The 15,259-nt window shown below is 40.4% G+C and overlaps 1 protein-coding gene across 1 annotated transcript; it reads right to left on the reverse strand.

The window, feature by feature from the left end:
- Nucleotides 1–963: 963 nt before the first annotated feature.
- LOC128475057 (cryptochrome-1-like) lies at nucleotides 964–13,701 on the reverse strand. Its single transcript, XM_053457521.1, has 11 exons — nucleotides 13,585–13,701; nucleotides 10,148–10,580; nucleotides 9,673–9,789; nucleotides 8,831–8,981; nucleotides 5,628–5,768; nucleotides 5,023–5,193; nucleotides 4,631–4,771; nucleotides 4,061–4,212; nucleotides 3,412–3,509; nucleotides 1,602–1,712; nucleotides 964–1,226 (listed from the first exon to the last, which is right to left on the reverse strand). Exons 2-11 carry the CDS (start codon nucleotides 10,558–10,560, stop codon nucleotides 1,057–1,059), a joined length of 1,665 nt encoding a protein of 554 aa, XP_053313496.1. The 5' UTR covers nucleotides 10,561–10,580; nucleotides 13,585–13,701; the 3' UTR covers nucleotides 964–1,056.
- Between the last annotated feature and the right edge of the window lie 1,558 nt (nucleotides 13,702–15,259).

The raw sequence follows: 15,259 nt of genomic DNA on the forward strand, positions 1-15,259 counted from the left end.
AGAGTGCTCTGTGAAATGCCTATTAACCCCTTTAATGCCACTCTGCCTCCAGAAATGCCTTTTTAACCCTCTATACGCTACTCTGCCTCCTGAATGCCATCTTCCTGAAAACCTCCCTATATGCCACTCTTCCCCATAATATGCCTTTTAACCCTCTAAATGCCAGAGTGGCATATAGGGGTATAAGGCATTTCTGGAGGCACAGTGGCATATAGGGGGTATAAGGCATTTCTGGGGCAGATGTGCATAACTGGGGGGCAAGTTGGAAAATAGAAGGAAATAAAACCAAAATATTTTTCTCAATCATAGCTTTTATTAAAAAAAAAAAAAAAGATAGTTTAGATGAATTAACATTTACTGGTAAAACGTTTTTCCTATAGGGTCGTCTTATATTCAGGCTTTTTCTTTTTTCCTAAATTAATATTCAGATTTGGGGGGTTGTCTTATAATCAGGGTCGTCTTATAATCGAGCAAATACGGTATATCAGTCAAAATATATACACTTGAGGAATGACCTAATCATGAATATCATACTAAACTTTAAAGGCATAAGGCCAACTTTTTATATTTAGCTTTTTCATAAAAACATTAACTTGTGGAAGTCATATCTGCCTACACAGCTGGAAACAAAATAATCAGTAAAGCTACTGTGGTACAGAAAGCCATAAACTGAGATCACTCTGCAGTATATACATATTTTTGGGATCTTTATCTTTGCTAACAAAGAACAGCATATGGGCATCTTTTTTGCAAAACCTATTCTAATCTGACACAACATTAACAAATACATATTGCTATGTCTGTATAAAATTTTCTGGTTAAGCAAGTGTCATTGCCATGTGTACATCCATACCGGTCTGATGTTATGAGGAAGTAATAATATTTTAATGTCACATTGGGGTTCCCCCCAGCATTTGTTGGAAGCCTGTACATAGTACATGGTCCAATTTTTAATATTTTCTTTTAGAACAAAGTATTGTTTGCCTTTAAAGGTGAACTACATAAAAATAATATGAACCGTAAATGGCAACATCATATATTCCACTGTTGAGTGCTTCAGTATACATTCAGTTCACAAGGCTCCACAATTTGTTCATCATTTTGTATGTGTTCCATCCAAACGTCTTCAGGACATCGCAGCTTTTTGGTATTGTTTTCAGAGGTGCAGGATTTGTCATCTTCAATATGGTGTTTTACATTGATTTCCACAGGGTCATCTACAAGATCTACAAATGGTACACACAATATATGTATAACAAAAACAAAATGCTACAGTTTACACCAGGGTTTGCATGTTAACCCTAAATATATACTAAACATAGCCTGAGAATTCAAAAATTCAGCATCAATAATTGCAGACTGTTTTGACATGCCAGTTAGGAGGAACCACAGAGTAACTTTATAAAGCAGTAGACTTTGGTAAAACGCTACCAAAAAGTGACAGATATCATGATAACAGGAAAATTTTTGTTTAACTGATCTATAAATAACAATTTGTCAGAACATCTAACATCTAAAATAACGTTTGGTTGTTTCACTGAACCAAATAAGTAATCTACAAAAGGTTGCTACTCAGCATAAGTGCCACTAGGTGTCCTCACCTCGAGTAAGCTGGGCTGTCTTATGTTGTTGTTCTCTGATTTGTTTCATTAGCTTCAAGTTGTGTTCACTGACTGTTTTGTGATTCACCATGGGTAAAGGATAGTCCCTACCTATTTTAAACAAAAGCACACACAGATAAATTAATTTAACGGGAATGTTTACCTTATTAAAAAAAAAAAACATCAACTCACGCATTAACATGTTAAGTTAGGCTGGTCAAGTTTATTGAAAGTTACCCAACTGATTAACCAATGCATAATGTAGGGCAACAGTTAGCTCTTGTTGAAAAAGAAGCAGTTAGCCTTTTACAGTTTGTCAAGGAGTTGAATCGTTCAGCTCACCTGCAAAGTTGAACTTCGGTGAATAAACAGCTTCGATTCTAATTCATGCATGTGCAACCACATGTATTGTAAGCATTGTGAACATAAACTGAAGTCAATCTTTAGACTTTAAAATATACCAATGTGGATACATCAAAATGGACAGAATGTGCTTAATTCACAAACTCTACTAGTTTCAGCTACAATAGGTTGATTTTGAAAATGTGACCGATCATGAAAAAAAAGTATTTTATTTAAGGCTACTGATTATCACGTTGTTTGGCTCCTTTTTAAATCATAATGAGAACAGATATCACCCAAATGGCTCTGATCAAAAGTTTACATTCCCTTGAATGTTTGGCCTTGTTACAGACACACAGGTTAAAATGGCAATTAAAGATTCATTTGCAATTAGTGTCTGTGTATAAATAGTCAATGAGTTTGTTAGCTCTCACGTGGATGCACTAAGCAGGCTAGATACTGAGCCATGGGAGCAAAAAATAAATGTCAAAAGACCTGTGTAACAAGATAATGGAACTTTATAAAAGTGGAAAAGGCTTGAAAATACTGTTCAATCACTTAAGAAGTAGGGGGGATCTTTTGATACCAAGCCAAGGTCAGGTAAACCAAGTAAGATTTCAGCCACAACTGCCTGAAGAATTGTACGGAATACAAAGAAAAACCCACAGGTAACCTCAGGAGAGGGTGTGGTTGTTTCAAGGATCACAATACGACAATACTTGAACAAAAATGAGCTGCATGGTCAAGTTGGTAGAAAGAAGCCTTTACTGTGCCAATGCCACAAAAAAGCCTGGTTACAATATGTCCAACAACACCTTGAGATGCCTTCATCTTCTGGCTGTAACTGGGAGTGACAAGACCATAATAGAGCTTCATGGTCACAACCATAATTGCTATGTTTGGAGAGGGGTCAACAAGGCCTATAGCAAAAAGAATACCATCCCCACTGGGACGCATGGTGGTGGCTCACTGATGTTTCGGGGGGGGGGGGGGGGAGAGCTCTAAAGGCACAGGGAATCTTGTGAAAATTGATGGCAAGGTGAATGCAGCATGTTACCAGAAACTACTGGAAACAGTAGTGTTAAGAACTGAGGGTACGCAGGCTCTTGAACAGGAGTCATTTCATTTTTTCGCTTTGTTGCCATGTTTTGTTTTAGGATTGTGCCATTCTGCTATAACCTACAGTTGAATATGAATCCCATAAGAAATTAAGGAAATGTGTTTTGCCTGCTCACTCATGGTTTCTTTAATAATGGTACATATATAACCAATTCTCCAAGGGTATGCAAACTTTTGAGTACAAAAAAATATATATTCTGAGAAATATTCTGAGCAATATACTAGCATTGCTACCATTTTTAAATAGCAATGTCAATATAAATCTTGGGATAAAAAAAAAAAAAAGAATACTTAAATCTAATAGGCACTAACAGTAAGTGTATAACCCTTAAAAATAAATTTGCGTTACCAATCAGACACCCAGCCTGTTTTTGGATATCTTCTGGAGCTGTCCATGGATTGTAGATGTACTTTGCAGGAAAATTGCGCAGCACTGGTAAATATTTTCTGTTGGAGTTAAATAAAACCAATACACTTTTTAATGAGTATGTATGTGTGTCTAACATGGTTTCAAATATGCTTTATATATAATCAATCACTATTTACTTGTCAATTTTGTTAATTCGTACAAAACAAAGAGCTCCAAATATTTGTTTGCATTTGGTTGCTTTTTCACCCTCACTTATGCTCTCTCACACTGTCTCTCTCCTTTCTCTAATTGGGGAGAGGGTGTGGACGGAGGCTCTTCCCTTTAGCGGAAGTGCTCCGGGAGGCCAGGTTAACATAGCTGTAGAACAAGAAGAGGCAAGACAGGAAGCAAAGCTGCGCAAAAAGGAGAGAATGACACAAAAGTAGTCGATGGAGACGGTAGGTGACACAGAGAAAGCGTGAATGAGAACAAGCGAGAGTGACAATGAATTTTCTTTCCGGAATTAAAAAGAGGATAGGAGACAAAATTCATTGCCCAAAAAACGAAACATTTGTCTGAATTGTTTTTGATCCATTTGCACAAGTCTACTATAATACTAAAAACCAGACTGACAATTATACACACACACCTTATATAGTTACCCTCTGGGTCAGTCCGCCTTCCAAAACTTATAGGACAAAATATCCTTTTGTAATGGTGGAAAAAAGCACTAGCTGAAAGCCACATCCAATTTCCTGCATTAATACTATAGTCTGCATCCAACAGCAGCTCCTCAAAGACCTGTGATGAGAGGAATATTTCTTACCGACACACCGATGATTTTTTTTTGTGTAGAAAGCAAAAACAAATATACATGAACACACACACACACACGTATATATGTGAATGTGCATCCCTTGAGGGCACAAGAGCGTAAGAGCATTGCGTATATCAAGCAGGCTACTGCCCTAAAAGTGCCAGAGCCATCCCTGTTAGCAGCAAAATCATGAGACAGTACTGCATCGGGGCCTATCTATGCTGACATTAAACAGCACCAAGCATGTAGTCTGTTTATTTTCCATGCAGTATGTCAAGAGTAAAATGTTGCCGGAAGGCATCATACCCAGCACGCAATACAAATTCCATTCGGCAAGACGCTTATTTTTAATCATGGGTTTAGTGTCATTGCAGGCCATCTTCTACCTAGAGAGATGCCAACCTTCATTCCTTCTTCCCAGCTAATCCATAAGTCTCCTCTAGTTAAAAAACAAGCTACGGCATGTCGCGCAAGATGATGGATCCACCCTTCTTCACGTAATTGCGTCATAATGGCATCAATCCATGGGAATCCAGTCTGGCCCTGAAACATAAAATCAATATGTACCCGTTTCTCAAATTATAAATATAAATGAATGAAATTAGCAACAAGAATGTTTTCCTTTGCACTCTAAACAAGACAAACCTAATATTTTTTAATATAGTCTGTGGTACTAGTAGGTATTGGGAACCCCCAGGGATGTAGAAAGAGACCATCTTACGTTTAGGGCATCACATTGTCCACCTCATGAATGGTTAAGATATCAATTTAAAATTATTTTAGGAGACACTAACCGATTTCCACTTAGCAAGCTTTTCTTGGTCTTCAGACCAGTTTATCTGGAGGCAAATTGGATTTCCTTTGATCCTTTTAAAGTTTGGGGTCGAAGATGCAACAGTATAGAAAAATTCTCTCCAGAGCAGCTGTCCTTGAAGAGATACCGGTGGAAGGGAGTGATTCTTTGACTAGGAAGAGAAGAAAGGTGTAAAATCCCTGGCAAAAAGGAAAATGAATGTATAACTTGAACTTCTTATTTGCCACTTGGTTCTCTGCTGTATCACTGTGTATCTGTCACATTCCGAACCTGCTTTCCCTAAGGACCCCACATTACTATATAGTGTTGTTACAGCTGAGGATTCTGGGGGGAAAAAACTGTTTTACCTGGTAAAATATATACATTTAAATAACATTACAGAAAATTAAAACTTGTACCATACCGAAATAATAGTTAAACTAGGACCCCCTTTTTTTTTTTTTTTTTTTTTTTTTTTTAGAGCTTTACTATAATTGCCTTTTATTATCTAATTTATTAAAATAGCAGCATACAGCATAAATAGTACACTAGGCTATCTGGGACACCAAAATAGTTCCAGTTATTTTTAATGCGATGATGATTTACCTGAGCATATATGTTAGATAGTCTGTAATAAAATAGTCTGGCAGACAGACATCCCAAGCTGAAGTAGGCGCTCAAGCCAGTTGTGCTTGGCAGAAAGGAATTTGGGATTGTTTGAGGTTTGGAAAACTGAGTTACCCATCCCTGAAAACAAGAGGAAACGTAGGCACTTTAGGTCGGATGTACGTATGAAAGACCAAAATAATAATAATAATAATAATAATAATTAAAAAAAATATATATATATTATATAATGCTAATTGCTATCTTATTTTGAATCATAATTCACTTCCCTCTCATTTAGAGTATAGCCAAGAACGATATATTATTTTTGACAACATACACATGCAGGGCCAGCCAAAGACTTAACGCCGCCTGGGGCGAGGTTTAAAACGCGGCATTTTAAACTTCGCCGACGCCATAATCTACGATCCCCCCAGGTACTTACCTTTAAACAGTCCTGCGGCGAGTCTCCCTGCTCTGCCACGGTGCCGGCTTGTAATGCTGAGCGCCGGAAATTGACGTCACTTCCGGCGCTCTGCATTACAAGCCGGCACCGAGACCGAACAGGGAGACTCGCCGCAGAGAAGAGAGAGAGAGAGGGGCGCCGAGCGGGTAAGCGAAAACCACTCGGTGCCCCTCTCTCTCTCCTCCGCTTCAAAAAAAAAAAAAAAAAAAAAAGCGCTTGGGGCTTTAAAGTGCCGCCTGGGGCAATTGCCCCAGTCTGCCCCATTATAGGGCCGGCCCTGTACACATGTATATTAACCATAAGTTCTTATTAAGCAAACCTATGAATAAAATGCCCCATTTTCAGCGTTTCACCTATAAAAACTATATATAGCCAGTGCACAAGAAAAAAAAAATTGTTATTTGTCCTGATTTTGGAAACACCTTATATGATTGCTATTTCCATTATTTATTTTCATTTATTTTGGTAGGGATAAGGGTGAATGATGTGCATTACCGTTTGCAAATTAGATTTTTTTTTTTAAATGTGATATGCTGGGAACTGGGCCTAATAATGGCTAGAATAAGGAAAACTGGTGAACAAAAGTATAGATTTTTTAACACTTTTTATTGAGCTATTTTAGTGGCAATCTGTGCCAAACACTGCAGTAAAATGTATTTTTTCCACGACCAGGAAGAAATACCACATAACATTAACCTCTAACTTCCGCTGAGCACATAGACATTACAGTTGTGTGGCATGTCATCATTACAAAGTCACAAGAGACCCCCAAAATTATGCAATACAAAGCAGTTTACTTCATGATTTTGGGGGTAAAGCTGCCCCTAAACATCTAAATAGACTGCATTCAAATATGTTTTCTCTGAAAGCACATCAAAGACTTCCCTTTCTAGGTGGACCACCACAACCATGCATGTAATGGGAACACAGGAAATTGAGGTCTTTTTTCTTCCACACTTACATTTTTGCACGTAACAAGTTAAATGCTACACATTGGAGTCTTTTTTTTTGTCCTCCATACATGGCATGTAAGTTCCTTCCCAGGGTTTGGGGGCATCTTTTCTAATGGTTTTTGGTGTCACTCCTTCACTGGCTTTGCGGTCATTTTCTGTGTGCATGTTAGATGCACATTACTGTGTATTGTTGGCGACATGGATGACACGATTAGGTCACCTAAAGTGTCAATCAGTGATCATGTAGCATCTAATTTGCTTAAACTGTTAATATTTCAATATTGTAACATTTGAAAACCAAAATATAATTGCTATCAGATCGCTTGTATGTGAAAAGTTGAGGTGACTTAAACATTCAGATTCACTGATCAATGTTGTCTTTTATGTTATGCGGCATTGCATCTTATGAAGCGACTGTACACCAGGGGAGAGTTGGGAATGGTCCCCACCAAAGCAACCATCACTGAAGTCTCTGAAGCTGCCTACGTTGGCTGGGAAAACCAGCAATCCAAACAGTTAAGTCTATATGACTGCTCCTGTAGGATTAACTTCCAGACAGCAGTACCACCACCGCCACTACCCCAATCACGGTTGTTCGCAGCTATCATTGAAGGTAGCAGAGGACAAAGTCCTGGCTGACCAGCAGCAAAGTTTACACCTCCGACTGCAGTGGAAATTGGCTGCAATCATTGAAAGTATTGTGGCAGCAAAGAGCATTGCTGATGGAGTGGCGGGAAGTATTTTTGAAGATTGCAGAGGACCCCCTATGGGCACGGAAGCCAAGCAACCAAAAGTGGCAGGAACTCTAACTGTGGAGAGGGTAGTGTGCCACCTCTTACCCTAAAATAAAGTACCGTATTGGCTCGGATATAGGCCGTCCCCGTATATAGGCCGCAGCCTAAAAGTTTGGTGCTTTTTTAAAGAAAAAGTTTTTTTAATAGACATGCTGCCACTCTGTCCCCCCCCCGAGATATGCTGCCACTCTGTAACCCCCCCCCCGAGATATGCTGCCACTGTGCCCCCCCAGAGATATGCTGCCACTGTCCTCCTCCCCCCCCCCCCGAGATATGCTGCCACTCTGAACCCCCCCGCCCCCCGACTTACCAGAGCAGACTCCCGGGAGTTGTATCCGCGTATTGCGTAGATGTCCCCCGCCGGCCCCGCAAGACACTCGGGAGTCTGCTCTGGTAAGTCTTGGGGGCAGAGGTAAAATGCATCGTGCGGACGTTCACCGGCTGTGGCGATGCGCGTAAACAGCCTCCGCTGCCGGCACGTCTGCACGATGTGCTTTAACAATCTCCCTTGCCGGGACTCCCCCGTGGGAATTCCCAGCAAGGGAGATTGTTAAAGCAGATCGTGCAGACGTGCCGGCAGCGGGAGCTGTTTACGGGCATCGCCACAGCCGGTGAACATCTGCACGATGCGCTCAGACAACCTCCCGTGCCGGCACTCTCCCCGTGGGAAGTACTGGCAGTTGAGGCTGTCTGAGCGTATCAGAGAGTAGGATGCAGGTCCCCCTGCACTGCTGCGGGGGATCTGTATCCTAACCCTGCTGCCTGCCCGGCGCCCGGAACTGCATGTCCCGGGCGTCGGGCGCTAGACCCCGAATATAGGCCGCACCCCCACTTTAAGGAAAAAAGTGCGGCCTATATTCGAGCCAATACGGTATATACATTCTTTGTACATGTAAAGAATGTATATGTAAATACTTACAAATTACTTCAACATGCATTTTTAGTTGGTGAGGCTGCATGGGACAGTGGAATGGCCCTTAAATACGTCACCTGTTTTTCTAAATGATGTTCAAATCTAGCCAGTCCCTGAGATTCCCCACCGATCCAAATGCTTGTTGAATCTCTAGGTAAGCCCAGATCCTCTGGAAATGGTACGCTGTATTTTTCATCTAGGAAAACCTCAGGGGGGGTTGGACATTTTCTGAAATTTCAAACAAGACACTGTTGCAGCTTTAAGTATATTAACTGAAACTACCTAAAGCTTGTGCCTTTTCTTTACATTATGCCATTGAAGCACATATCTAATGATCTAATTCAGGGTTAATGAATAGATGGCCAATCAATGGGTTTTTCCTCTGTTAAAAAGGGTCCCAGTCTAAACTACACAAACCAGTCACACTGTGAAAGAGCCCTTCTATGGGAGACAGGTCACAGAACTGCATGCAAGCAAGGTCAACTCTACTGGAAGCTTGTGTAGATCTGTAAACACAGTTACATGGGCTGATTTTTTTTGTACATAAAAATAAAATGTACAATTCGGTAAAAAACGACGTTTACCACTTAAAGGCACAGCAATAGATAAATAATTAAACATACTCTACCAGAGACACTACTCCACTCAAAAAAAATGTACTAGTTCAATGTAGCTAAATTTAGAGAAAAACACTGTGCAAGTTATTCACAGCATATATCGATATGCTTGCCACAGGCATGTTCAATGGTAGAACTTAGTTGGAGAGCACAACCTTCAGCACGGTTAGTTAAAACTGAAAATGGTGTCTTCCTGGTAATCTGAAAATAAACTAAAATGAACACTTATCCCTTAGCTAAAATACCCATAGTATTTTATATACCTAGGACTGTGCAAACAGTAAGATAATTGATATACGTACACAAAGTCGTCTATGGTGATTGTGCGTGCTGGTTTTTCGGGTTCACCAAGAACTGACAGGACACGTAGAAACTGTTTATATGTCAGAGGAGGAGTTCCACCATTCTGAGCTTGAATCCTTTAAAATAAATAAAATATCAAGGCATGATAGCATTGACAAATACAAGGGATCAAAGGACTAAGTGGCTAATGTTCAACTTTTCATAATAAAGCAAGCACTTAAAGAGCTAACAATTAGCAGGGTATTCCTACACTCATGCATGGTCAGTATATAACAAATGTCTTGAGTGTATTAAGCACATACAAAACTTCTGTATATGAACAGAAACAAAAAGATAGCAATGCCCTCATTTCAGTGAAGCAAATGATCCCCTTGAACCAGGTGCAGACCTTATGAATGCATTCATGGGCAAAAACAAAAGATATACAGCACAGGATTGCCTAGCTAGGTTTTAGTTTCTTTATATGATACATACCTATTGACATCATAAAGGGTATGAACAACCAGAGACATTACTTGAAAACCTAGCTCTTGGCCCATTGCTTTTATCTTCTCATCCATCTCTTTGAAGTAAGGTTCAACCTCAAGGTCAAAAGTGACTTGTGTAATTTTCCATTTATCAACATGGTCCCTCAAGACCTGTTGATATTCCCCTTGGATCACCAAGAGACAAGAGTTTAATTTCCGGAGATTACAATTTAGATCTTCCAAGGACTGTAGGATAAAATTCCAGCGTTTTGATCCAATGTTTATAGATGACGTCAAAAAGCACTTATCTAAAATGTACACCGGATATATGACCTCAGAAGACTCCAGTGCTGATAACAGCGTAGGGTTGTCATGAAGTCTGAGTCCTTTACGAAAAATATGTATTGTCCTGTGAGGCATTGCAGAAGAAGACTTCAGAACTGCAAAATGAGAGAAAAGATGATCATTTAAGAGTTCTAACCAAGCACCAACACATCACAATTGTCCACATGCAATATGCTACACAGACAAGGTATAACAACACTTCGTACATAAAGAAATAACCAAAAACAACATATGGCCAGGAGTTAAAATATTGCAGTCCTAGAAAGAAGAAGAAAAGAAAGCCATTGGTACTGGTCTGGCAAATTATTTCTAAGTGGCGGTGTTATTACTTAGCCCCTTCTTTATGAACTTTTTAGTGTACCCAAAAACTTAGAGCTTTTTCCATGGTTTTTATGATATGTTTGTTCAACCACAAATTTCCTTTTTTTATTTTTACTGTGCCCATATGTGTCCCTGCCAAGGCAAGAAGGTCAGGACGTACCGGTACGTCCATAGGGGAGAGAAAGGTTTAAATAACAAAATCTGTATACTCCAATCACCCTCACCATCAGCCTGGCTGGTCATTGTTTTTTTATTAGCGGATCTAACTATAGATAGCAATTCTATGGATGGCATGATAGTAGGCAGCCATCCAACGATTGCGTCCCTAAGACAGCAATTAGGCAGCCTCTGACTGATCAGCAGCACTAACTCCCTGCGAATAGAGCCTTGTGTGTTGTTTAAACCAGAGGCTTCCATATATATAGAACTCCCGTTTACAAATGAGCAAGACTTCCAGCGTGGGGAGGGTCAGTGACATTTCCGAGAACACCCTAACACAAAATGTATAATTCAGTGCTATCCTGTTCACTTTGTTGTCAGACATCCACACCAGTCCCGCCTCTTCGACACAAAAGCTTTTTACACTCAGCCTCCAGCCTCTGCAAAAATGTAGCCATAATTTCATTTTTCTAAATTTATTTCAAAAATGATGCTTAGCATTTTTTGAGCAGATTATGTTCAACTGCAGAGACCAGACACAAGGGTCCTCTGCAGCATTACTCACTATAGCATTCTTACTCTGGAAGCAACATTAGCACAAGTGTATGAAACCGGTTTTATCTCACCTATGTAAGGCACACTGCCGCTGGAGCAGTAGGAACGTGTTCTATGGAGCGATGAATCATGCTTTACTTTCTAGAAGTCTGATGGCTGAATCTGGGTTTGGCAGATGCCAACAACACCTACCAGAATGCACAGTGCCTACTGTAAACTTTGGTGGAGGAAGGACAACAGTCTAGGGCTGTTTTTCCAGGGTTTATGCTAGGCCCCCTAGTTCCAATGAAGGGTAATGTTAGTGTTACAGCAGACAAAGGCAATTCTATGACAACTTTGTGGCACCACATTGGGGAAAGTGGCTTCCTGGTCGCCACGATTGTGCCTCATGGTTTGAAGGAACACAAGGGGCCTGCAAACACCCATGGCCTTAACCCCACTGAACATCTTTGGGATGAACTGTGACAACAATTACCAGTCCAATACCAGTGCCTAGACCTCACAAACACTTGTCTAAATGGGCAAAAATTCCTACAGACACACTCCGAAGTATTGCGGAAAGCCTTCCCAGAAGAGTGGAGGATGTTATAGTCACAAGGGGGGGGGCACAACTTCATATTAATGCCAATGGTTTTGGAATGGGATGTCCAACAAGCTCACATATCTTGGTTCTTACTGTATTAAATGGATTTAATTTCATACCAGCATGACGCACCCTCTCACCAACTCCTGTTCTGTTTGTCATCTGCATTATATATATATATATATATATATATATATATATATATATATATATATATATATATATATATATATATATATATACACACACACACACACTATCCTAATGCCTAGTATTAAAAGCATTCTCATGGAATGTTTCTGGGGGTGGGCACAATCCATTGGTTGTTATGGGAATACTTTGTACCAGAATCCCGTTTTATACATAAACCATGTAGTTCCTTCTAGTAATTTCAGCGTCAGTTGAAGCAGCTGATGGGCCAGCTTCAAAGCATGTGATTTGAAAAGACTTTAAGACGCAGCATGATAGTATAACAGCATAGAAACATTACAGCTTTCCCTCTGTTGATTAGTGTCCTAACACATAAGATGTAACAGGCCTTTCTTCCGAAACTGTGTGTGCATTTGTGATATATCTTTAGGTGTCTACAGACATATAAGCACAACATTTACTATAGTTAGTATAAAACATTACTATAGGGATCAATACAATTTTTACTGAGCTGCTAGGCCAGGTTGCAATAGTATCTGAACTAGTAGAGCTTAAAAGGGACATTTTACGGTCCTCGACGGCCCCGAAGAATAAAGTACTTACCTGGGTAAGAATCTACAAGGCTGCTGCCTTCCTCCGCTGTGGTCTGATGATTCTTGTCACTGATTGGCTGCTTGGAGCAGCTAATCAGCGTCAGGAAAATGCTCCCACTGAAATCAATAGGAGCGGTTCTGAAAAAGACCCCTACCCACTGCATTCACTGAGCCAGCACTGGAGCCTGCATGGAAAAGAGCTAGGGGACGGGGAGATAGGCAAATGTATAGAGGTGGTTCAAAATACCCCCATGCATTTGCAAGGGAGATAACACCAAACGCACAGGAAAGCACGGCTGTCATATGCATATGATGGCTGAAGTGTCTCTTTAACTTAGGCAACAGATACCAAGTGCAGATGGGCCCCAAAACGAGTGAGGATTCCATGCACCGTGTAAACCATCTCTTCAATGAGACAGGTGTCAAGGTAAGAAAGAGCTAGGATTACTCATGTAATCATGTACATTAATAAGTGGCAATGTTGCAATACAATAAAGACAAACAAAAATAATACCTGTTACATACAGGTGCTGTACTGTAATTATTAACAGCTCAAGAATGTATTAACAAAATGCTAGATAATCGACATTTAGTAAATAAAGCCCATAGCACTCATCAGGAAACCTGCAATACAAAGTCCCCATACACAACTGCCCTTTGAATTATCAAATGGAAGTTATTTACTTTTTTTTTTTTAAATGCATATAGAAAATTGTAACATCAATGACCATAACTCACCACAATCCCAGAAGACCTGTGCTTGTTAGATGTAATTTTCCGTCATGCCATAAAGGAAGCACTTTCTTAAAGCAAATGTAATGCCTGGCCACGCACAGAGGAATGCTCAGCCCTCCCTTTCACTAGAGCTGGACATATGGGGAGGGGGAGGAGGGAGAAACCCCTCCCACTCCCTCCGAAACCCCTCCCACTCCCTATAGCCGTGTACTTCTTAGTGAGCAGCAGCTGCAGTAGAGAGAGTATCATTAGACGCATATAAAATGATTATTCATTTAAGGTAGTTTAAAACCAACAGGAAGACATTTGATCTTTTATCCAATGCATGGATTCGTTTCTTGACATGCAATTTTAATTCATGCCTGTAATTATTGAATGCTTATTCCATTCTCAATAATAATAATAATATTTTCCCCCATAAGAAATACATTTCTGTCTGCGCATGCGTGGAATGGAAAATTAACAGTTAAAATATAGCTTTTGCATCTAGTACGCATTGGGGATATTTTTCTGATGTGATTTAATTGTATAAGTGTGTGTTTGTTAATGAATATCCACCCAGTAATCAGGCTGTTGTGCATAAAGATGTCTTTAAGGACACTTAAAATACATCATGCATGGCATCAATCCAGTAATTTGCGCTTAAAGATAAATTCCCTTCTCCTGCGCAGAACATAAGGTACAAGTACATGCTGACATTTTGGGCAATCGTGCTGGTAAATAAACTTAAAGTTAGGTAGACAATGCAGTAGAGCCAGCAGGAAATGCTAACAGAATGCTTGGTTGTATAGCGAGAGGTATTAGTAGAAAGAGGGAAGTGCTCATGCCGTTGTACAGAGCACCGGTGAGACCTCACTTGGAGTATTGTGTACAGTACTGTAATCGCTTCTCGGCCTTTTTGCTAAGATCAAGTATAGTACACCTATGGGAAGAGGGGGGAAACACTGATCCTCTGGCCTTAGGGCCGGGAAAGCATGGAGCCCGAGGTGTTAAATTGCCCTGGCAGAAATGCCGGAGTCACCGTGGGCAGTATTACACGCCGCTGCACACAGTGAGCGCACGTTTTGCACTGGCGGCCTTCCTGCACTCTTCTCCTCGCACCATACGGGCTTGGAGTTAAGAATTTATTTTTGAATCTGGCTAGGCCTGAAACGGCCTGCCCTTATTTATTTAATTTATATAATCACTATGTGTGCCTATTAATTTGGTTTTTGGATTCTCACGTTTTTTTGACCCACTTGCGAGGCCATGGCCACCATTTTGATTTTCGTTTTGGTAACCACGTTTTTGGATCACTGGTTTTTTTGAGGCAGTGAAGCCTAAAGGGGCTACTCCCTTGCGGGAGTGCCCTGAAGGCAAAAGGGGTCTCACCCTTCGGGGTGAGACTCGAAGATCCGGCCCCCCATGGGGGGGGATTTGTCTGGGTTCCCCTTGAGGGAACCCAGTATCGTATTCTGGGCTCCTGTCGCCTCTTGGGCACAGAACAGCACCCAAGGAGCACGCAAAAAAAAAATTGTGTACAGTACTGGAGACCGTATCTCCAGAAGGATATAGATATGTTGGAGAATTAAAAAATAGAAATACTACCAAAACAAGAGGCCATGCTCTTAAGCTAAATGGTTTTAAAGTATTATCAGGAAATATGACTTTACTGAAAGGGTAATGGATGCATGGAATA

Source organism: Spea bombifrons, chromosome 2, assembly GCF_027358695.1.
Source record: "Spea bombifrons isolate aSpeBom1 chromosome 2, aSpeBom1.2.pri, whole genome shotgun sequence".
In the NCBI taxonomy this organism is placed as follows: Eukaryota; Metazoa; Chordata; class Amphibia; order Anura; family Pelobatidae; genus Spea; species Spea bombifrons.

What these genes read in the sequence shown, in the direction of transcription:
- LOC128475057 (XM_053457521.1), bottom strand. Translation starts at nt 10,560, where the DNA reads ATGCCTCACAGGACAATACATATTTTTCGTAAAGGACTCAGACTTCAT. An exon ending in ACCCTTTATGATGTCAATAG is followed by an intron (nt 9,790 to 10,147) that starts GTATGTATCATA and finishes TTTATTTTAAAG; the next exon opens with GATTCAAGCTCAGAATGGTG. An exon ending in GCTGGGAAGAAGGAATGAAG is followed by an intron (nt 4,213 to 4,630) that starts GTTGGCATCTCT and finishes CTCTCATCACAG; the next exon opens with GTCTTTGAGGAGCTGCTGTT.